The sequence below is a fragment of the Dreissena polymorpha genome, chromosome 1 (genome assembly GCF_020536995.1).
Source record: "Dreissena polymorpha isolate Duluth1 chromosome 1, UMN_Dpol_1.0, whole genome shotgun sequence".
Taxonomy (NCBI): domain Eukaryota; kingdom Metazoa; phylum Mollusca; class Bivalvia; order Myida; family Dreissenidae; genus Dreissena; species Dreissena polymorpha.
Genome location: NC_068355.1, coordinates 72,011,944 through 72,036,511, shown reverse-complemented (window position 1 = coordinate 72,036,511; position 24,568 = coordinate 72,011,944). Strand labels below are relative to the sequence as shown.

The 24,568-nt window shown below is 35.0% G+C and overlaps 1 protein-coding gene and 1 long non-coding RNA gene across 2 annotated transcripts in view; both read right to left on the bottom strand.

Annotated features, from left to right (window-relative positions):
* Nucleotides 1-902: 902 nt before the first annotated feature.
* Nucleotides 903-24,568, bottom strand: part of LOC127834742 (uncharacterized) — a 74,800-nt gene continuing 51,134 nt past the window's right edge. The window contains exons 2-3 of the long non-coding RNA XR_008028103.1: nucleotides 1,339-1,490; nucleotides 903-1,192 (exon numbers count right to left, since the gene is read on the bottom strand). This is a non-coding gene — a long non-coding RNA (uncharacterized LOC127834742). The remainder of the gene's footprint in view (nucleotides 1,193-1,338; nucleotides 1,491-24,568) is intronic.
* Nucleotides 4,723-24,507, bottom strand: LOC127834602 (peroxisome assembly protein 12-like). The gene is made up of 8 exons (XM_052360612.1): nucleotides 24,340-24,507; nucleotides 17,725-17,833; nucleotides 16,839-16,942; nucleotides 13,658-13,741; nucleotides 11,087-11,301; nucleotides 7,527-7,698; nucleotides 6,301-6,389; nucleotides 4,723-5,152 (listed from the first exon to the last, which is right to left on the bottom strand). The coding sequence occupies exons 1-8, from the start codon at nucleotides 24,457-24,459 to the stop codon at nucleotides 5,041-5,043; spliced, it is 1,005 nt and encodes a 334-aa protein (XP_052216572.1). The 5' UTR covers nucleotides 24,460-24,507; the 3' UTR covers nucleotides 4,723-5,040.

Genomic DNA, 24,568 nt, shown 5'->3' with positions numbered 1-24,568 from the left:
CATGCTTAGGAAACGTAATAGATTTCATCTCCCCAAGATTGTTGAACACAATGTGGTAAAGATGTACTGACATAAGTACAAATAATTAACCCTTTGCATGCTGGGAAATTTGTCATCTGCTAAAATGTTGTATGCTGAATTTCTAAAATCATCATTTTCTTCACTTTTTTCAAAAAATACTATCAGAGTAGCAAACAGTTTGGATCCTGATGAGACGCAACGTTCTGTGGCATCTCATCTGGATCCAAACTGTTTGCAAAGGCCTTCAAAATCTGGTTCCAGCGCTCAAAAGGTTAAGTGACTTGCAGAAACAAGACATAAATCCATACAGCACATTATAGTGTTTTTCCCAGGAGGGCAAAGGGGCATGGCGCATTACTTAGAAAAAGGGCATTTTAACACGCAGTTTAGGTAAAAAAGGGCAAAAACGTTCCGTGAATAAGAGGTTTTGAGAGAAACATATACTAGTACATTAAAGGGATCTTTTCACGGTTTGGTAAATTGACAAAATTGAAAAAAATTGTTTCAGATTTGCAAATGTTCGGTTTTGTTATGATATTTGTGAGGAAACAGTATTACTCAACATTTGCCATGGTCTAATATAGCCATTATATGCATCTTCTGACGATTTAAAAACCTAACAAGATGTGTTTGTGAAACACAATGTCCCCCTATATGATGTTTGACCTTGAAGGATGACCTTGACCTTGTGAAGGATGACCTTGACCTTGTGAAGGATGACCTTGACCTTTCACCACTCAAAATGTGCAGCTCTATGAGATACACATGCATGCCAAATATCAAGTTGCTATCTTCAATATTGCAAAAGTATTCATAAAATAAGCAATTTGGGCCACATATATTTGACCTCTGACCTTGAAGGATGACCTTGACCTTTCACCACTCAAAATGTGCAGCCCCATGAGATGCACATGCATGCCAAATATCAAGTTGCTATCTTCAATATTGCAAAATTATTTATAAAATAAGCGATTTGGGCCACATATATTTGACCTCTGACCTTGAAGGATGACCTTGACCTTGACCTTTCACCACTCAAAATGTGCAGCTCCATGAGATACACATGCATGCCAAATATCAAGTTGCTATCTTCAATATTGCAAAAGTATTCATAAAATAAGCAATTTGGGCCACATATATTTGACCTCTGACCTTGAAGGATGACCTTGACCTTTCACCACTCAAAATGTGAAGCCCCATGAGATGCACATGCATGCCAAATATCAAGCTGCTATCTTCAATATTGCAAAATTATTTATAAAATAAGTGATTTGGGCCACATATATTTGACCTCTGACCTTGAAGGATGACCTTGACCTTGACCTTTCACCACTCAAAATGTGCAGCTCCATGAGATACACATGCATGCCAAATATCAAGCTGCTATCTTCAATATTGCAAAAGTATTCATAAAATGAGTGATTTTGGCCACATATATTTGACCTCTGACCTTGAAGGATGACCTTGACCTTGACCTTTCACCACTCAAAATGTGCAGCTTCATGAGATACACATGCATGCCAAATATGAAGTTGCTATCTTCAATATAGCAAAAGTTATTGCAAAATGTTAAAAGTTGGCGCAAACAGACCAACAGACCAACGGTCCAACAGACAGGGCAAAAACAATATGTCCCCCACTACTATAGTGGGGGACATAAAAATTATAAAGCGTTGCAACGCTAAACGATTGAATAATTTTGAGAGTTCTGTTGTTGTCGTTTAAATTTGTGAAACTACGAAGATTGCTTATATAACGTATAAAATACGCTTTTTATGTATGCTTGGCAGGATAGCTCAGTTGGCTAATGCGTTTTTACTTGGGGATTCCGGTGTCACTGGTTTGAGCCCTGCCGTGGGTTACTTTTTTTTTCATTTAAACATTTTCCACGAGGAAAATCTTGAAGTCTCCGAAGTAACGCTCCACAATTTTATCGTGGACAAGTTCACATTACGGACCAGTTAGTGTGCTTGGTATAAGCCACTGAAATTATCGATAATTATTGACACAGGGTTATTCACGCATGACTAATTCACAACCGAGCGAATCTTCCCGGCCTTGGGGTCATACTCTGATACTAGTCGGCAAAGTAGTTTGGAGGCAATTAAGATGTTATCAATAAGGGCGCGGAAAACAGCGGGTGCTAATGTCATGAAAGGGCCGGGCGGCGGCCTTGGGAAAGGCTGTTTTAGCGTGGCGCTGAATGTCTTTGAAAGGGGCAACGTGACGCTACAAAAAAAAGGCGCGGCGCCACGCTAAAATGGCCTGGGAAAAACACTACATTAAACGTAAGTCTTAAAACTACAGTTATGTCACAAAAAAGCTGTTTATGGCCACATTAGACTTGTATCATTAAAATGTGAATATGAATATTAAGGTATTGAGACTGGTGATACATGTGACACTCAGTCTCATAATTTTAGTCATTTGTTGTAATTTTATTTTTAAATTCTATGATGAATACAAACTTACAGCCTAGACAATAAGTTTATTGCCAAATTTGACGCTCTACTAAGTGTGACCTTAACCTCTGACGTAGAGACAGTTTTACCCATGAAATGCTGTCTGCTAATGGCCAGGGTTTTTTCTAGCCATTTTGTGAAAAGGAGTCTGGTCAAATTGGGAATTTGTTATTGCCAAAATGGACCAAATCATGATTTTTTTTTATCAACAAATATTGACACATCATACAGATTAAAGTGTTATATACTTTGTGAGATGTTTATCAGATACATTTCAGATAACATCTTTCTAAAAAAAAATGCAGAAAACTCACTGATTTTCATTATTTCTAGGTATTTCAAACCAACATGACATGCCTTTTTAAGGTACCATGACAAAGTTACGTTCCTGACAAGCTGCCTGGCCAAATTTTGCTTTTGAACTCTTAAGTTAGGCCATGACCTTTGATGTAGGGAGAATAATGTGCATCAGGTTATCTTATGATGGTTTGCATTTGTTTGTGCCAAGTTACATGTATCTAAACATCCATCAAATAGTAAGGGCTGAGACAGAAATGTTTCAACTGTTTCATGGCAAATTTAAATCTTTGACCTCTGTGACCTTGATCTTTGTAGAAAGAAGACATGTGTTTCAAGCAAAATGTTGATTGTTGATTTCTTTAACAAGTCATTTCAAATTAGGACTCATGCCATATGCCGCCAGTCTCTGATCATGAGTGCAGTCTGGTCAGGAGCAAATCTGTCTGCTTTAAAGTTACGCAAGATTGTTAATTGTTAATACCTGACAGGGAAGCTTCTGTCCAGACTGCTCAAATGCACAGAATTGTCTGTAGCTGTGCTAGCTGCATATGATGTTAAACACATTTGTGCATGAGGCTGGTGATATGTTACTTGATAGAAACCTTTCTTCTTTTTTTCATTTCACTATTTGAGTTTACTCTTCACCTTAAAACCACAGAATAATTAGTGAGGCATTATGCAACAGTATATGATATGCATTTGTATCTTAGCACTGGATTTACACAAGGAATTTTATATCCAGTCGAAACTGACCTAACGGCCACCTGAAAATAACGGTTACCTGCAGACAACGGTCAGTCTGGATTCCCCCAGACAAAAATCACTCTATAATACACTTGAGAATAACGGTCACCTGTCCATTATCGCCAACGGCCACTATATTCCACTCCGAAATTCATGTTTGAACTGAAAACAACCCTCACGCGACAGTTGTTTTTGAGTCGCGAAAATAAAAAAACACAACCATTTGTCCGTCTATTTTGCGGATGAATCATCTGATAGCGGTTATTGACTGTGATAGTTCTATGAACGATTTAAGTCATGTTTGAACTGAAAAATAAGATCACGCCTTAGTCGTTTCGAGTCGCGAAAATTAAGAACAAAAACAAAACAGGTGCACGTAACATTGAGAATGTGTATAAGTAGCAATTATGTATAAGCTGCATTCATCAACGACAAAGCATGAGCGTGTGACAAAGTCAATAAATCTTTATAGCTGATAAGGTGTTAAAAACAATACTTGGCTGGCGAGTGTTGTTATAAGAAGGCGATAAAAGAATAAGTGATCGACTATTCAGGAAAAAATGTACACTGAATTGCAACTTTTACAACAAACTAAATATTTTTCACAAGATTTTGGCTTCTTTTTCTTTGAATTAGAACGATACGGTTATACTGTACTGTCGGTTTATGACAGCGAATGCGCTTTTATAATTGTTCGGACGTGACGTCAATGACAAGCGACAATCTTTATTTGAAAATACATTCAAATGAATGTAATACGAATCGGTTTTGACGGCAAATCCGCTTTTTAGACTTGTTCGGTCGTGACGTCGATGGAACATGACAAGCTTCATTTATGAATGAACCAGATGCATGAGTAAACAATTCTACTAGTGTTGATAAAGTCATTGATTTAGTTTAACAATATGAAATTAAATCAATTTATAAGATATTATTCTGTATTATTCAATGTAAGTTAATTATTTTATTATGCTTAGTTATCTACAATGAGCCTTCGTTTCACACTGTATGGAAACGACTGGGTGGGGAAATGACGTAGCAATACTACCAACTGACCAACCATCTAAAAATTGTGATCCAAAAACAACGGTCACCTGTGGACAACGGCCACTTTGGTCATTTCCCTTGACTGACCTCTGTTCTCAGGTTTGACTGTACACAATGCATCTAGAAATTTACTATAAAATAAAATATGGATGATAACTACCAATATATTTCACAATAAGATGGCACTTGACAATCTGAAAACAGCACTTTAACTTAACATCCCAACACTGGTATCACTCATGACAGCCAGGCAGGCAATCAGTATAACAATTACCATTACTAGAGGCCTATTGCATACAAGAGGCCTATTTTTTCCCTTTAATGTAATTTCCGCTTCCATTTTCACATAAGTTTAAATATCCCCAGATATTTATTGCACACGCAGCCAAGACTTCAAAGCAGTGTTAGCTGTCAGTCATGAATAGCACACAAAGACCCAAGACTTCAAAGCAGTGCTAGCTGTCAGTCATGTACGGTACAGCTTGATCAGATGGTCAGTCTGGGCTGGGTACTGGGTCACTGGACACTTCTTGTACTCTGATACATAGTCATATATGCATGGATAGCAGAACACATACCTGCAATAAATAAAAATTATATACGTCAGCACTTTTGTACCACAGATTATTTAAATGTATCATCACCTTAACAAAAATGTATATCTATTCAAAGTATAAGTGTTCTCGTTTTCAATTGATATTGCCCGAAATCCACCCATGAAACATAAGTGCAAAGTGTTACTGCCTTTTACCAAAACAATAAAGGCAATAGGCCCAATCCCATGAGTTTATAAAGATATATATATCACCAAAAAGTAAACAGCACTCAAAAACTCCATTAGCATAAATAACAAGCTTGGTTTCATTTCCTATGTTTGCATCCGGTTTTGTTCATGCACATTTTGCACAAGTTCATTTTGGCCATAACAGTATACCGTGTGTTTAGCTTAATCAAGTCAAATTTCTTTTAGTACAGAAACTTATATATAAATCCCAACAGTATTTTAATATACAATGTATATATACAAAAAGGGCCATAACTCCGTCAAAATGCCAACCAGAGTTAATCAACTTTTCCTGTTCATAGTTAGCAAGTGTTCCAATTCTGAAAGCAATAGCTATGATACTTTAGGAGTAAAGTGGACCAAAACACAAAACTTAATTTTTATAAATTTTCTTTATATAAAAGGGGCCATTATTCTGTAAAAATGCCAGTCAGAGTTACATTACTTTGCCTGCACAGTCCCCTTATTATAGTTAGTACTTGTTGTAAGTATGAAAGCAATATACTTTAGGAATAAAGTGGACCTAAACACAAAACTTAACCAAATGTTCAATTTTTTAAGTATAAAAAGGGAACATAATTCTAACAAAATACTTGATACAGTTGTCTGCTCTTGTTTATAGATTGGGGTCATGTTTTTAAAGAAGTATGCAAAATATATAATCAATATGTCAATGACATAGAAAATATTTGAGGTGGTACACCAACTGTAACATTCCAACGCTCACGCCGACGCCGGGGTGAATAGGATATATAGCTCCACTATATATATATATATATATATATATATTTCATATATGATAGTCGACCTAAAAATGTATAAACAGTGGTTTAAGTACATGTAGTACCAGCAAGGGGCTAAACTTAATGGATCTTAGAATATCATGCTAAAATACAATGCACCAGAATGAGAATATGAGCAAATGTGAAGTTTGAAACTTACCCAGATACAGATAAGGCAGTGTCATTACTTCTTGTTCTATGACACACAGGGCACAACTTCCAGTGGAGGTCTATTGTGCCTTTATCATCCTGAAATATGTAGCGATCACACGGATCATCTCATATTATTTTATAACACCTCCTCAGGTCATCTTGAGCAATAATATGAAGAAATGTTGAAACCTCCCAGACATTAAAGAGTAACAGAGGGGTATTCAACAGTTTAATATGAAGTAAAAACAAATAATAACTACCACTGTTAGTTGGTAAAAGAGTTTTTCTGATCAGTGGCAGATAAAATCCACATTTTCTTTGATGATTCAAATGGTTTTTGAATTTGGAGGACATACTATTCCAACAAACAGATAAATTAAGGTCAGTAAAGTCAGATATTAAATGTTAGATTTTGACAACAGAAAATGAAGAGGTCTGTTGGCCATCCAATAGACAAGCCTATTTTATATTTTAAGACCCCAAATAAAGCCATTTCATTTTAAATCCTGATTTTCAAAACTAATTGAAACCCAATTGTCTGTAGAAAATTCAGCAAAAATAAATATAGTTTTTAAACAAAAGTTCATATTATAGATACTAGATAGCAAAAAGAATAATGTGTTACTTTACAGGGGCCTTTTCACAGATTTTGTCATGTATTGAAGTTTGTCATTAAATGCTTTTCATTAATAAATATAAACATGGATCTAAAAAGCTCTTGTAAAAAACAAGAACAAAATTTAAGAAAGAAAAAATAGTGACACTCATCTGGGCTCTAACCACTGACCCCTGGAGTAAAAGTCTATCGCTTAGACCAATCGGCCATCCACGCTCATACAATTAGTGATGAATTATATACTATATATAAATTAAGCAATTTTCGTAGTATCACGAAACGTCACGACAACAACAAAATTCTCCAAATTATTCAATTGTTTTGTGTTGCAGCGCTTTATAATTTTCAGGTTTTTAAATCATCAAAAGATGCATATGATGGATATTATAGAGCATGGTAAATGTTCAGTATTACTGTTTCCTCACAAATATCATTACAGCGAAAATTTGTGAATCTGAAACTTTTTTTTGTCAATTCATTGAAACGTGAAAAGGCCCCTTTAAATGTTATTTGTTGAATGAAGCTTGTCTTACTTGTGATGGATCAGCAGATATTTTAAAGAAACTTGAACAATTATTTGTATTTTTACGTGAAGATTTTCAGTCTGGTTGTACTACCTGTGGTGCCTCAGGGATGGGGAGAGCAGTGAGGGAGGTATGGGTGGTCTCACTGGCGTACCACCAGTCCAGGAACTGAACAAAGAACACTCCCACCGACAGCCCCGTGGACACGCCCACTGCACACAGGCTGCCAAGTCTTCCCAGCAGGTATAGGGCTCTCCGTGGGACACTGGCAACACAATGAAGTGTTTGTACTTGGAACACTTACAATAGACCATGACAAATATTTAAGCAGGACTCATACACAGAAGTGAATTGACCGTTACATTAAAAGTTTGGTGGGTCAATAGGAACATTTCAGGCATTCAGTGCAAAATGTTGGCATCCAAATACAAATGTATGTACTATACGTCATAAATGAATAGTGAGAGAACCAAGTGTCATAATCTGTGTCGTGATGTATCTAAATGATAGTATTGTTTATTTTTTTCATGTTATTATTTTACACACATTTTTATTTGTCAGGAAAATTAATTGACACATTATAGACCGACCCATGCAAAAAACAAAAAAATCTTACCAGACATTAGGTCTGATAACTTTTTAATATAAACTGGACCTCACCAGATTTTACTGGACCTCGTTCTTCTTTAACCAAACAATAGAAAAGACCTTTTACAGAGTTTATTTCTATTATTAACGTTCACAATGTTAAACAATTTCAAATACAATAAAATAATTAAATTTTAACCCATTCTATGAAAAACAGGTCAAACTTTCAGTTAAAAGTGAAGAAAGCTTTGTGATTTGTTTATACATTACAAGTTATTGTAATCAGCAATATGAAAAACTAGTTCTCTCAGAAGGGGTAATCCCCTGACAATCAAGCCACTAAAAATGTGAAGCTTCATGAGATACACATGCATGCCAAATATTAAGTTGCTATCTTCAATATTGCAAAAGTTATCGCAAAACTTTAACCAAGGTTAAAGTTTTGGGACAGAATGACAGACAGACAGGCCAAAAACAATATGCCCCAGATCGAATAAAGCGATAAGTGTGTATTCGCTAAGAATTTCTTAGCAGAGCTGTTGTTTTGTGACCACGTGTAGAAATTTGTTGTGAATGAAGTCAAGATAAAGAGCGAATATTTAAAAAAAATAAACTTTAATCACTTGTCGACTGGTTGCTAAAATAAGTCTTATTTGAAAAAAAAAAAAAATGAAGTTAAATAAATATAAACCACTCAGTAGTTGTTTTTTTCAGCGTAGCTTTCTAAGCCAGCTTTTCACCTTACCTAACCTTTGTAAGTGTCCAATCAAATTCAAATAAAATTCGCGGCTAGACACGAATGAATACACTTCATTTATTACATTGGCTGATTTGAGTTTACCATCAGAACATTGGAAACATGACCGCGTGTTTGTAACACTGTTTTACTGCGTGTTCAGCATGAAACAATTTTATCTCTTAAGGCTTGATAGATAAAACAGTTTCACACTCAACTCACAATTTGTGCGTGCACCTTTTATTTTCAGGGGATTGCAAGCGCCAGAGCGTTTGTACTTAAAGGCTATGTTCTCATATTAAGTAATTACTTCCATATTGCAGTCTGTGTACTAGTTTATTTAAGTTCATAAAAGAATTGTTTTTCCCTATCATGATATTCGTTTTGGCCAAATCAGTTTAAGTTGTTTTCAAAATTGAACATTAAACATGTAAAAGTATAAAGTTTTAAACAAGCCGTCGTTCCAGCAGTGGAAGCGTGGCCTCACTTTAATGCATTGCATTCCAACCTGCAAAGTATCACAGTCAGCTTGCGGCCAGTAAAATAATCGTTTTATAATATAGACGCTATCGCGTGAACTAGGTGAACTGGAATTTTCTTTAGACCAGAAATATGTTAAATGAAGATATTCAGCGATATAATTATGGTATGTCAATAATAGATTCTTAATGTGTTTTCAACAATACCATGATAAATATTGTTTTTTATTAATTTAACAAGAAATATTCCACCATATTGACTAATATATTAAGCATGAGCGCGATGATTCTCAATACTGTTAATAATCGAATCAAATAGCAATTCCCGACAAACCACTAAAACAGGTTTGTTCGAAGAACGCATGGGGGTAGGTAATGGGGAGGCAGGGGAGGCGGCCGCCTCCCCAATATTTCGGCTAGTCGTCGTTATATAAGTAAAACGTAAACCCCCTACAATCGTCGCCCTAAAACCAGTATTTTTGTAATCACGCGCTGTCAGTGCAGAAGCCAGGTGTCCCCTCTCCGTCTGCTCCGAGGTTGCCAATAGTGATGTGTCAATATCCCATGTTAGGTGTCAAAAACCAGGGACCCGGGTAAATGTCATTGCGTTAATTGTTTTATTGTTCTTTTCCGTGATTGCACTGTCGGTGTTTTGATTATGGACAGACTTTTCTTTTTATTTTAATTGATCGTTTTAATTCAAAGGTAACTGCCACTTAAAACAATTTTGAGTAAATATACGCGTGAAAAACATAAATTTGATTGAAAATATTTTTGTTCTCTTAGTATAACAGTTATTATTTGATTAGAAATCATTGAAACAATATTGTTACGTTCCACCTCTGAACGCTTGAGTACATTTGAGTAGTACACTGTCTTTTCAGCCATCCATGCTGCTCTTTTTTACATATGAGGAATGTGAACAACACTGTTTGAAAAGTTATTCACTTTTATTGTCACACGTTGAACAAAATAATCAATTCTGTATGCAACTCAAAAATCATTACATCAGTAAATGTATATATATTCTTATAAAGGCAGTTGGTATATTTTCATTCAGTTAACTATTTGAAGTGTTACAAGTTTAATTGTTTAATTTATTCCTTATGAGTCTTTCACAATCGATAATGGCACCAATTTTATGCACATACAAAATCAATAAATGCTTCAAAATGTCTTAATGAAATGCCACAGGTAAGTACTTTAAGTGTGATGTTAAATGAGCTCTTTCGAATAAATATAAGTTAATATGAAGGTTTTGCTGTTAATTTATAAAAGGACCTGCCTCTAAGTTTTCGTGATGGAACTGAGCTAATGACCAAAAATTGGTCGTCCTTTTATACTAGAGTATGGGCAAATGTGGCCAAACAAGGTCATTTAAGGCCAAAACTGGTCATTGAGCAGGCCAGCTGGCCATGGGCGCCCCAAAGTGGCCAAATCGGGGCGACCAACTGGTCGGAATTAGAATGCTCCCTAAGCAACGTCTAGTACTTGAGAAAATGGCTTCAAAAATTGAAAAAAATCAGAGTCCATGTCTCTTTAAACGACGAATACAAAGGGTCAAATGCTAGAACATGTAAACACTACCGTTTATCTTAAATAAGACATTGTGAAGATGGCTATTGGTTAAAAGAGATGACTGATCAAACCATAAAGCACTGCGACAAATGGCTGACAATTAACCGGCGTCTCAAATTAAATTTTATGTAAAATAACTGTTAATATGTAACTGTGGTCATTATTGGATTGTAGACTGCACATGCTAATCTGGGATGATACTTAACGCACATGCATTAAGCCCAGTTTTCTCAGAACAAGGCTCAATTCCACAGCAAACACAACGCTGTTACCTCATATTAGCCCAAGAAAGTCTCGAAGGACCTAACGGGACTTCTGTCGTCTCCAAATCATTGACTAAAGTCGCTCCAGACAGGAAGAGGAATGGAGAATGGTGGTCTAGTTTCCCCAACAGGTATCCTGTCTGGTAGGCAAGCACAGTAGCTTCCCAAGCCGTGTGGACGTATGGGTAGATAGCAACAAATGCTTTAGTAAGAGGCGCCATTGCCTGGAAATCAGAATAAGTCTTCTGTGATATAGTAAGAAACATAAACAATATGATGTGTAAGACCATAGTTTGCATTGTCCCGGCCAATTTTTGTTTGAGATTGTTTTACAAAAGTAATTTAACTTTGGCGCTAACATATATATACATGTAATTATAAATATTTTTTCACTGGATGGAATGTCAATTGCTGTTTATTGTTCAATCATCATGGCATAAAATGCTCATAGTAAGATATCATAACCTTTGTTATTCAACCTTTTTCATTCAGACATCCGTCTTTGTGCTTCATTTGTCAACTGTTAGCATGTAACCACTTAAGAGGCCACATTTATCCAATCTTGATGAAACTTATAGCTGGGCAAATTTAACATCTTTTTCACCTGCGTCCAATAACAAGGTCACCAGGTCATATATTTGAAAAATATTTTAAAAACAACAATTTGTTACTGCTCCAGAGGCTACATTTATAACTCAATCTTGATGACACCTGTTCAGAATGATTATCTTTTCAATATCTCGTCAAAATCAGGATAACATGCATAAACAAGAGGGCCAAGATGGCCCTGGCTTGCTCACCTGAGAGGTGTCGGTTCATTCAATCTTTACCAAACATCAAACTTGACATAGATATTGTCCAGACAAACATCATGGTCAAGTTTCATCATTATTGAACCAAAAATCTGGCATATGAAGTGATTTTGTTTTTGTAAGATTTGACCTGGTGACCTATATTTTGAGTAGACCCCCCTTACCAAACATCAAACTTTGCTTACAAAAATAAATATTATGACCAAGATTCATAAAATCTGAAACAAAATTGTGACCTGTAGAGTGTTTACAAGGATTTTGTATAATATAATGAACATTTGGACAATCTAAGGTCAATAATTATGGCATTAATTATGTGATATATATAAAACCAATCTTTTCACCAAGTTGCATGATGATTGGGCAAAAAATGTGACTTCTAGAGTGTTCACAAGCTTTTTTCACTATATAAATATAAGAAAACTACCCCCCCCCCCCCATGGCAGCCATGTTATTCAACTGACCGGAACCATTTTCAAACTCAACTCTCATATCAAGGAAACAATTGTTCTGACCAAATTTCATGAAAATTGGGCCAAAAATGTGACTTCTAGAGTGTTTACATGTTTTCACAATATATATAGAGAGAAAAATGCCCTGCCCACTGGCGGCCATGTTTTTTCACCAATCTGAACCATTTTCGAACTCTTCCAAGATATCAATAAAACCAATGTTTTGACCAACTTTCATAATGATTGGGCAAAAATTGTGACTTCTTGAGTATTTACAAGGTCTCTATGGTCAAATAAGGAGAACTGCACCCCCTGGCAGCCATGTTATTCCACTGACCGGAACCATTTTCGAACTCAACTCTCATATCAAGGAAACAAATGTTCTGACCAAATTTCATGAAAATTGGGCCAAAAATGTGACTTCTGCAGTGTTCACATGTTTATATACATATAGAGAAACACTGGCGGCCATGTTTATTCACCAATCTAGATCATTTTCGAACTCGTCCGAGATATCAATAAAACCAACAGTTTGACCAACTTTCATGATGATTGGGCAAAACTTGTGACTTCTAGAGTGTTTACAAGGTTTCTCTCAAGCCAAATAAGGAAAACTGCCCCGCCGACTGGCAGCCATGTTTTTCAACAGACCGGAGCCACTTTTGACCTCAACCAACATATCAATAAGACAAACATTTTGACAAAGTTACATGAAGATTGGGCATGAAATGTGACTTCTACAGTGTTTACAAGTTTTTTATTTTTTTTGACCTAGTGACCTAGTTTTTGACCCGGCACGACCCAGTTTTAAACTCGACCGAGATTTCATTAAGACACAGCTTCTGACCAAGTTTCATGAAGATCGGACAATAAATGTGGCCTCTAGAGTGTTTACAAACAAATGTGGACGGACAGACCGACGGATGGACAGATGACGGACAAAGACCTTCACTAAAATTAGTAGGTCAAAAAGTCAAATATGTAAAAAAAAGTGTTATCACTCTAAAGGCCATGTTTATATCACAATATTGATGAAATTTTGTCAGAATGTTTATTTTGACAATTTATAAAGTTTGTTTGAATCTGGGTCAAGTGATATAACACTAATGACATTACTTCATAGATTGCGAACATAGTGTCAATGTTAATTTTTTAATCATTCACTCAATAATATCATAATTTTCATTTTAATACAGAAAATTCTGGTCGTATGAAGTAATTTTGCCTTAAAATTGGAAGTTAAATCCTGCATACGATTGCATGAACAATTATTCTGAGCACTATCCCACTTAAATATTTTATAATGTATGACTCACTTTGTTTGATGTAAATGTGTTGTATAAATGCCTTTGGTTTTCAAAATACTCGTCAAATTTCTGCTTAACATATGGAAGCAGCACCTGTAAAGAAGAGAGTCTCAAACATTTCACACACAAGGAAAACACAATTTAGACTGGGAACAACAACCAGGACATAAAATTATTTTGTGAAAAAATATTACAACTCAGTACTAGAAATGGTGTGGCAGAGGGCGACACGTATCCCCACGCCGCATGTTTGACCCAGGGGCGCCCCAAGGTTGGTAATGGGGTCATGCATAGTTGAGATTGACCGTATTGTCATAAGAGAGGTTCAGTATCAATTTGAAATGAATCGGTGTAGAAATGAAGAAGTTATAGTAAAAGGCAATTTTGGGTGGGTGTGGCCTATGTGGGCTGTGCGCCCCAGAGTTGGTAATAGGGCCATACATAGTTGAGATTGACTGTATTGTCATAAGAGAGGTTCAGTATCAATTTGAAATGTATCGGTGTAAAAATGAAGAAGTTATAGTAAAAGGCAATTTTGGGTGGGTGTGGTCTATGTGGGCGGGGCGCCCCAGGGTTGGTAATGGGGCCATGCATAGTTGAGATTGACTGTATTGTCATTAGAGAGGTTCAGTATCAATTTGAAGTGAATCAGTTTAGAAATAAAGAAATTATAGTAAAAGGCAGTTTTGGATGGGTGTGGTCTATGTGGGCGGGGCGCCCAAGGGTTGGTAATGGGGCCATGCATAGTTGAAATTGACCGTATTGTCATAAAAGAGGTTCAGTATCAATTTGAAGTAAATTGGTGTAGAAATGAAGAAGTTTATGTAAAATAACCTAAACAAGATGGCCCTAGTTCGCTCACCTGAGAGGAGTCTGTTCATTCAATCTTTACCTAATGTCAAACATGACCTAGATATTGTCCAGACAAACATCCTGGTCAAGTTTCATCATTATTGAACCAAAACTCTGGCGTAGAGACTAGGGAGTGTTTTTGTTTTTGTAAGATTTGAAATGTTGACCTATATTTTGAGTTGACCCCCCAAACATCAAACTTTGCTTACAAGGATTTTGTAGAATATAATGAAAATTTGGATAATCTAAGGGCAATAATTATGGCGTTAATTCTGGATTTTGCTCATCATCAAACTTGACTGAGATTTTTCAGCAACTTTGATGAAGAATGCTTGAGAAATGTGAATGCTAGAGTGTTTACAAACCAAATGTGGACGGACGGACAGCGGACAAAGACCAATCCTAAAACCTCACCTGAGCAATCAGGTGAGCTAAAAAGTGTGTTTTACCGATCTGAGCCATTTACCAACTTGTCCAAGAAATCAATAAAACCAATGTATTGACTAAGTTTCACGATGATAAGGCAAAAAATGTGAATTCAATAGTGTTCGATCACAAGGTTTCTCCCTATATAGTCACATTAGGAAAATTGCCCCACCCCCCCTGGCAGCCATGTTTATTGACCCATCGAGACCATTTGCAAACTCATCTGAGATATATATAAAACAAATCTATTCACCAAGTTTCATGATGATTGGGCAAAAAATGTGACTTCTAGAATGTTCACAAGCTTTTTTTTAATATATAAATATAAGAAAACTGCCCCCCCCCCCCCGCAGCCATGTTATTCAACTGACCGGAACCATTTTCCAACTCAACTCTCGTATCAAGGAAACAAATGTTCTGACCAAATTTCATTAAATTTGGGCAAAAAATGTGACTTCTAGCGTGTTCACATGTTTTCACTATATACATGTGTCGCACAAAAGTCATAATGAGTCCAAATGTGTTTGTATTTATGACAGATGTGCAAAAAATTTGGTCAATATCGGTCAAGAAATGCACAAAGTCAGTACAAAGATAGGGCTTTTCAATTTCTGTGCATGAACAGAAACAATCTAAAATTTAAACACCCGCGGGTCACATGTTAAACCACGTGACCATCGCATATTTGTTTACAATGCCATTTGCATGAATAATGAATTATCATGTCATTACCCGTTTACAATGGGACAAGCAAAGAGACAGGACATAGCAGCGTCATGTTTTAGCAGCGTGATTTTTTTGTAAATATCTATGCATATTACTGGACAAATTTCAATAAACTTTCATCATGCTTGATAAAAACTCATTTTGTTTTCAATCCACAAATCGGCCTTATAGAATTCGCTCTGATCTGAGAAATCGTTTTTATGCAATCAGCATGCATTCTGTCTTTTTACGAACATTATATTCAATACACAATGATCCTCGTTTATCCATTAAGACAAACATGTTTTATAATCACTTTACTAGGGCTGTCCGTAGTTCGTTTGAAAATTGCTTGTGTTATTTAGTAGCTCTTCTTTTTTTATAATGCGCGGAAGTGGAAATCATGTAAAATTGGCGCTCACGTGACCCAAAGCGTGAATACGTCACAGGTTAATAATAGTCTTGTGGATTCCGTTATGTACATGATTAGGTTTCGCATTTTTTATGCTTTTGGCATTTTTTGGCAAAATGTTTGCAAAAATCAGTATGGAAGAGTGAAGCTTTAGAATGTATCTGACGAATACTGATCAATTCTGGTCAGTTGAGATAACTGAATTGTTGTGAGAAATACCAACTCGGACGGCTTTAAGTGAACACACACACACATTAATCTTTTAGCTACAGATATATTGTAAAAGGCATCAAGTCATCTGCACATGGTGAACATTCAATAGTAAGCTATTCAATAACTTTTAAATTGTATGCTGAATGATGAAGTTACAGTCACGGCAAGCTGTAATATGGACAAATTTCACCTTTGACCTTTAAGGTAAGAATACGAGTGTTTAATGCGAGATACTGTCTCCTCATGGTGGTCTTTTGTGGTCGATCTTATTTATCTTTTTATTAAGTACAAGTTAATTGACAAGCTGTGCATGCACAAACATCGGTTTTACATTTGATAAGGAATGTCTTTTTGATCATTTGTGGTTTCTTCTCTTTCACGATTAATGACAAAGTTTCTGTGCAGACAAACTCATACAGACTAACGTGTGCACTTGCAAACACCCCACCAATGTGACTCCTATAAAAAGCTTTCAGATAACTGGCTAAGCAAAAGCATAAAATTATTGGTAAGAAAAACTCCCTCAATCTATAAGAAATATAATATACATGTACAGAGACTAATTTAATAAAGACCACTTACTACTAAGAACAGAGATTTCCAAAGAACTTTCGTTGACAGCTTTCCATTAGTAGAATCATTGCAGTCTCTACGAAGACTATAGAAGTGTTCAGAAAACGTTGCAGCTACAAAAGTAAGCAAATCATTGTAAAAAAACAACATTTATTGGCATTCTCACTGACAGACAATTGCAAAAGAAATAAGTATCAGCACACTCTGTCATAGCATTCTTGTTTCATGCTATTGACCTTGTCTGTAATCCATCTTGTTTCATGCTATTGACCTTGTCTGTAATCCATCTTGTTTCATGCTATTGACCTTGTCTGTAATTGTTTCATGCTATTGACCTTGTCTGTAATCCATATAAGTATCACCACACTCTGTCATAGCATTCTTGTTTCATGCTATTGACCACCACACTCTTTCATAGCATTCTTGTTTCATGCTATTGACCACCACACTCTTTCATAGCATTCTTGTTTCATGCTATTGACCACCACACTCTTTCATAGCATTCTTGTTTCATGCTATTGACCTTGTCTGTAATCCATGTTGCCATATCTTAAGAAGTAAAATATAAATAAAAGGATAGCATACATTGTATATAGCGAACACATAATAATATATACGTAACTCTTTTAAGGTCGGACATTTTACCTAAATACAATCATTAAGGTTAGACACTTACTCTGGCAATAACAAGAAATTGAGCATTTATATAGTCAAATATGTGCCATATGCATACAGTCCCATACGATCAGTTTGTGTCAAGCATAAAGTGTGACTTTTTAAATAATAATTAAAAATCAAGAAAAAATACCAAACATTTTTACCTTTGACAAGCCATTTCTTTTAAATAAAAAACAATGTAATTGTAAAAAGATAGTTACTTAGTTGCCAAGTTTACCATATTTCCTAAGATGATGGTGCTCGACCAAGAAGTCTAAAAATGTGTATATCTCATCAAAATGAAGTAAAAACCATCCAAATCTCTCAGGTTTGCTTTCAGCTACAACCTTAAGCAAACAAAAAATCATTGTTATACAAGCTGGAAATTTACCCGAAATCAACATGGCAATCATAAGAATCATAAGAATGAAAGATCAATTTTTTTGTTTTATAAATTATTTGACATCATATTGTTTTAATCATATAAAGATGTTGCTCCGTTATTGGCTATTAAGGTAATTTGCAAAATAATTATTGAGGGAAAGTGGCGTTGAATCAGTTTTAAAAGTGCCATAAATATGTACATAAATATATAAGATCTTTATAAGAAATGTACAAATAATTATTTAACATTAAAAATATAATTTCATTTGTGATTTCACTTTAAATTATACATGTAATTTTCTTGTAGAAGACAGCCAGACCCTTGAACAAAAAAAAATATTAATGGCCGTTAATTGTTTAGACCAAGAAATGGAGTTCAGACTTTGTTGGAGATTGCTGTCACAGCATTTCCCTATGGCATATGACATGGTGCCTTAATGTACACGCTATAATCCCCAAATAAGTCTAAAGTACACAGGGGACAAAAATATCACTCGTCCGCTCGTATTGACGAGTGAAATCTTGACAGGACGAGTGGATTTTCCTGAAGCTCTCGTCCTACAGGACGAGTGAAAATTAGCTGATAATACAATATGTATTTACTGACAAGTAAGACTCGTTTTCATTAAATAAAATCATTGTCTTAAAGCATATCTATTCCGAAAGTAGAACGCGAATGAACCGGAAATTGCAATTGTAAATTTCATACAGCAGGTGCTCGTTTTTATGCAAAACTGTGTTCCGAGTAAATATTGACTTTTTGGTGTAAACTTTGCGCGTCCATGTTGACAGGGAACCATCCGACTGCATTCACTGTAAGTATTGATTTTTAAAGAATTATTTAACCCCGAAGAACGGCTTTAAACCAGTCTGAATATCGTCAGAAAAGGACTGACAAACGAGCGTTCTTTAAAGTTGGCGGGAGCGATGTTCAAACGTCCGAAACGGAAAGCACACGAGCATTAGAAAAAAGGAAAACACAAAATTTTCTTCATTTATTAATTTGTGTTCCACATAAATAAAGTAACTTATTTCACTGCTTTTGCGATCAGCTGGCATGAATTACTGAGTAAGCAGCATTTCAGCAGTGATATAAGAAACTTTATTAGTAATATCAGCCTTTGCAATCTTTATTTCACACATATTTGAAGGACAAGATCATGTGTTTGCAGGACGAGTGAAAATTTTTATGCACTTGTCCTGCAGGACGAGTGCAGTTTAGAAATATTTTTGTCCCCTGGTACAGTAGTGAGATACACTAAGTGGAACACTGCTGGTGATTCGAAATCATATTTTATTGCAGATTATATTTTGTCTAGGCGTCTTAAGAACTGTTGACTTGGATTCAGAATTATATCAAGTAAAAAGCAACAAGTCAAGTCAAGTCAACATTTTATTAAAGAAACAGAGGCCTCCGGCCCAAAATACATATCATGCAATTTACAGTTAGTTGTGTGTTAGTGGTATTATTCAGATGTAAATGTTAGCACATGTATCTAGTCCCTTTTCCAGAATTCATAGGAACGAAAACATACACTGCAGATTTTCTACATACATATCCTGTAATATATAGAAATTACAAAGTTACGTCATAGTGATAGTATACAGACAATAAGTCTCTAATCTTTTACAGAACTCGTAAGACAGAAAAAATACACCACAGATTTTCTACATACACACCATGTAACATAAAGAAATTGCAAAGCTATGCCACAGCAATATTGTTCAGATGCAAAAGTTAATACATGTATGTATATCTAGTATTTTCTAGGAATTACAAGATAGAGAACATACATTGCAAATTTTCCACAAACATACCATGTAATATACAGAAATTATCACGTTGTGTCATTGCAATATTGTACAGATGTACATGTTAATACATGTATCTAGTCTTTTCTAGAATTTACAAGATAGAGAATATACATTGCAAATTTTCCACAAACATACCATGTAATATACAGAAATTATCACGTTGTGTCATTGCAATATTGTACAGATGTACATGTTAATACATGTATCTAGTCTTTTCTAGAATTCATAAGATAGAAAACATACACTGCGTATTTTTTACATACATATCATGTAATATACAGAGACTGCAGAATTGTGTCACACTATTATTGTATTGAAGTAAATGTTGATACATGTATCTAGTCTTTTATAGAATTCATAAGATAGAAAATATACACTGCTAATTTTCTAATAGTTTCAAAATCATTCGTTGACAATAAGTCATAGAAGTTATTCAGGTCAGTACCAGAGTTATACCAGTTGAACAGAAACTGATTTCTAATACTTGTATATTTAGTACAATGGAAAAATGCACGATTTTCACAATCCACAAATGTCATATTAATATTAATTTGTGAACAAACATTACACACGCGATTCTGGAAAGTAATATTCAGATGTCTGCCAGTTTCAACTTGTAGTTTATGGTTTGAACATCTAAATTTAGCATAGGCTATTTTGTGTTTGGCTGGCATTTCTATTATCAAATATCGCTCAATATTAAGTAGGGTTTTAAAATGACTATAATGGTGACAACGACTTGAGTTACTCACGGTGTCATGCCAGTTTTGAGTAAAACAGTCAATCAATCTATTTCTAAAAACATTGATAAACATATCACAATCACCAATTTCTTGTGATATCCACACATATCCAAAACCGTATGTGAAAAGTATAGATTTTACTTTGGTCGCCCAACAAATTCTTCCAGCATCATCTATTGATTTAAGCATAATATAACATTGCCTAGGGTATCTATCAGATGTCATAGTCAATAGTTTACACCAGTACCTGATACAATTGGTAAAATAAGTAATACATAATGGGAGTCTTCCACATTCCCCCAAAACCATGAAAGTATTGGTAGTTTTACGAACATGTAATAATTTTTTACAAAACATATTATGGACAAATTCAATAGCTGGGCTGTACTCGTTACCCCATATCTGGGAACCGTAACATAATATTGGCTTTACCATAGTGTCAAATATTTTAAATAAATCCTTTGCAGGAAAAAAACCCAAATGGTTTCTGATAATTTCGTATAGCAAATATTGCCTTTTGCGCTTGGGAAGCTAGTTTATCATGGGCTGAGCTCCAGCTTAACTTAGGAGTCAACAATAACCCCATGTACTTGTATACAGGAGTAACGTTAAGTTGTTGTCCGCGGAAGAACCAAGATTCATATCTCCGGAGGGGACCACCATTGCGAAATACAGTAATTTCGGTCTTATCCAGATTAATTTCCATACCAGTATCAGTACAAAACTGATCAACAATGTTAATTTGTTGTTGTAACTTAATGGCGGTCTCGGCACAGTTGGCGACATCGTCTGCAAACATTAGACATAAAATATCTGGGATATCATTAGTTATGAAAATACCAGTTTCACATTTAATCCTTAAAAGTGACGATAACTCATCTATAAATAGCGCAAAAATAGTCGAACTCGATTTGTCTCCCTGCCTGGTTCCAATATTACAGGGAAACGCATCTGTAACATCTTTTGAGACTTTTACACGAGAAGTCAAGCATGAATACATAGATTTAAGAACTCTGAGGAACTTTCCAAAAACTCCTTTCTTCTCTAACGATGAAAATAGTTTGACATGGTTAACTTTATCAAAGGCTTTACGGAAGTCAACGTACAAACAATAGAATCGACCACCCCGTTTTGAAAGATATTTTTGGATCATAGCCTGTAAACAAAAGACATTATCAACTGCCGAATATCCTAAACGGAAACCTGCTTGAGATTCATCAATCTTATTATTTTCTTCTGCCCAGTCATACAATCTCTTATTAATTATTCCAGAGAATATTTTATATAGAATATTCGTAATAGATATACCACGATAGTTACCAGGGTTATTACTTGGACCTGACTTATGAATCGGTGTAATGATACTTTGACCCCACGACTCGGGAAAGTTACCAGTGTCTAATATTTTATTAAACAACAACAACATTATTGGAGACATATCCGTTTTTGAACACTTGTAAAATTCAGATGGAATTCCGTCCAGACCACAACTTTTACCATTTATTAATTTGGATATTGACCATTTAATTTCTTGCAAAGTGAAAGGATCATTAAGTGAATTCGCCGTATCATCAGAATAAGCATGGTCATTTCCAACAGTGGAATCAATAACAATAGAGTTTTCATCGAATAAAAGGCCACTGAAATATTGTAACCATTCTATTTTTGAGATACTAGAATCAATTGGTTTGGCTGGTTTACTTTTCTTTAAAAGTTTCCAAAACATTGTATGATTATTACTACAATTAACTAGTTTTTGGCGGTTTAACCTTTGATATTCGTATACTTTTGACCTACAGTGATTCTTAAAATTATTTCGTTTATCTTTAAACAATCTGAGATCTGACCTTGAGTTCCACCATAAGCCTTAGTAAAATCCAGTAGCAGGCTCTTTCGGCCCCCAGCTTTTTTTGCCCAGTCCGAAATTTTAGGCTGATTCGGCCCGCAAGCTTATTCAGCCCCAAATCGACCAGGCTTATTCGACCATATCACACCTTTTTGTTTAAAACTAAATTGATTACAGCAGGTGTTAGATTAGCTAGCTGTCCGTTTGGTGACAATATATTTTGATTATCATTGAATAAAGGTGTTTAAAATGATATATTGTGTTGTCGGTTTGTTTCTTTGTATTGCTTTTGATTATGGATGATTAAAGGTCATAAAACCGGACATAGGTGCAGGTGCTAGTCAGTGGCTTCACTCGATAATGAAAGACGGGGTCGTAGTAATTAAGCGTATGCTGTCAATTAGAATCTTTTTTTCTATGATTGCTTATGCAATTTAATTGATAATTGTTTTTTGTCAACTTTTAAGTTCTATCAATATGCAAAAAAACTAAGTGAAATGTAATTGAAATTATAAATGAAATAATCAATCATTAAAAATAAAAATTGTTTTAATTTCTTTCTTGACGCAAAAAATGTGGAATATTAATAGAAATTATTAACAAAATAAACAATTCAAATCAAATGTTAATATATGCCTTTTAGCAAAAACGAAATCTACACATCTATATACATCAATCAAATCTATTATAGCCGACCTACTATGCATACGTTTATACTTTTGGTAACAAATACTAACAATACAATTCTAACTTATAATGCGAACCATTGTAAAAATACTTTTAAATGAGAACTGAGTCATAGAATGCAAACGTGAATTAATCTAATGGCCTTATTACAACTTTAATATTGTTTTCTGATTGTGGTATAAGCTGGACATACAGGTAAAAAGTGGTATTCACGTTCGATTGCTTTCATATTAAAATATGTGTACAATCTATTTTCTTTTGGGATATATTTCGTGTCGTCTTTTCTCAATTGCAAGATTGTGTGCTTATGAAAATAAATTGATAATGGTCTATGAAACTATAACAGTTTCGTTTAGCTTCCCTTATTTTGTTACGTAATTTATGATGAAATTTGCAAACAAGTTGTAGGCATTTCCGGTAAATTTATAGTGTGTTTTATTTTCAAAGCCGTCTAAGACTCTTGTATGTAGTGTATATAAACGCCTCATAACAATTTCAATTATAATAACGCTTCATTTCGACGACGACATACCTGAAGCAAAAGACAAGAGGATCTTTTTTTTAAATTGAATAATCTGCAATAAAGATAATATAATACTGTAATAAACAATATTCCATAGTTTTAAAGAGTATTGACCAACATATTTGCAACGATTTATTCATATTAAAACTGGGGCCAAAAAGGCCTGGTACCTGAGCAGAATGAGCCTGAAGTCGGGGCCGAACGAGCCTGAAAAAAACGGGGCCGAAAGAGCTTGGGGCCGAAAGAGCCGACAACCGTAAAATCCTGGAGGAAAAAGATTGTATGCAAGCTGAATGCTATGAGGCTGGCAATGCCAGCTGTGCCTTAATAAATGCTGGTTTAATGTGTGCAGATATGTACTTTATTGCAAATTACTTGGTGGTATTGCAACTGTTGAAATATTTATTGATGATGCATCCCAAACTAAAAGATGTGCCAGATCCTAATTGTTGACCCCAAAATTTGTCATGATGAAACAATTAAGTTTGCTTGAAGATGTATTGAATTGTATAAAACAAACTTGAATGCAATAAAGAATCATGACTTTATTTCTTTTTACTTTAGTAAAATGTATATGTGAAGATGTCTTCCAAATAGGTTTTCAATTAATATGTTTAAAATTGAGGATATTCTTTTGTAAAGGTTTTAAATAAAATAAAATCATCATTGACCTATAGGTCTATGTCATATTCTGCAATAAATTTGCACTAAGTAAAAGTTAGTTAAATTAAGTAAGTACATGGCAAATCAATACAGTTTCAATACGAAAATAAAATGTACAATAGAAGAAATGTGTCCGAATACGGTTGTCCGAAATCGCATTAAGTATATTATTTGAATAAAACATATACGCACTCTTATAGCATGTTTAACAGCTGGTCGAACAGTTGATAGCAAACTTTCTTGTGCTAAAACTTCAAAATACGATGGTTTGTCATGAGATACGGCAGAAGTGAGGTGGGCTGCTTCTGCCATGTTGTTGATGTTTTTCGCTGCAATCCCATTTAATCGAATAAAATAATTTAATATTACTTGTAAATATATTTTAGTGAGGTATCTGACAGATACATGTAACATACAACCA

Bases quoted from the DNA above. Each gene is read 5' to 3' on its own strand.
- LOC127834602 (XM_052360612.1), bottom strand. From the start codon at position 24,459: ATGGCAGAAGCAGCCCACCTCACTTCTGCCGTATCTCATGACAAACCA. The intron at 16,943-17,724 runs GTAAACTTGGCA...TTACTTTTGTAG, and splicing joins CCATCATCTTAGGAAATATG to CTGCAACGTTTTCTGAACAC. The intron at 11,302-13,657 runs GTGAGTCATACA...TCTGATTTCCAG, and splicing joins ACACATTTACATCAAACAAA to GCAATGGCGCCTCTTACTAA.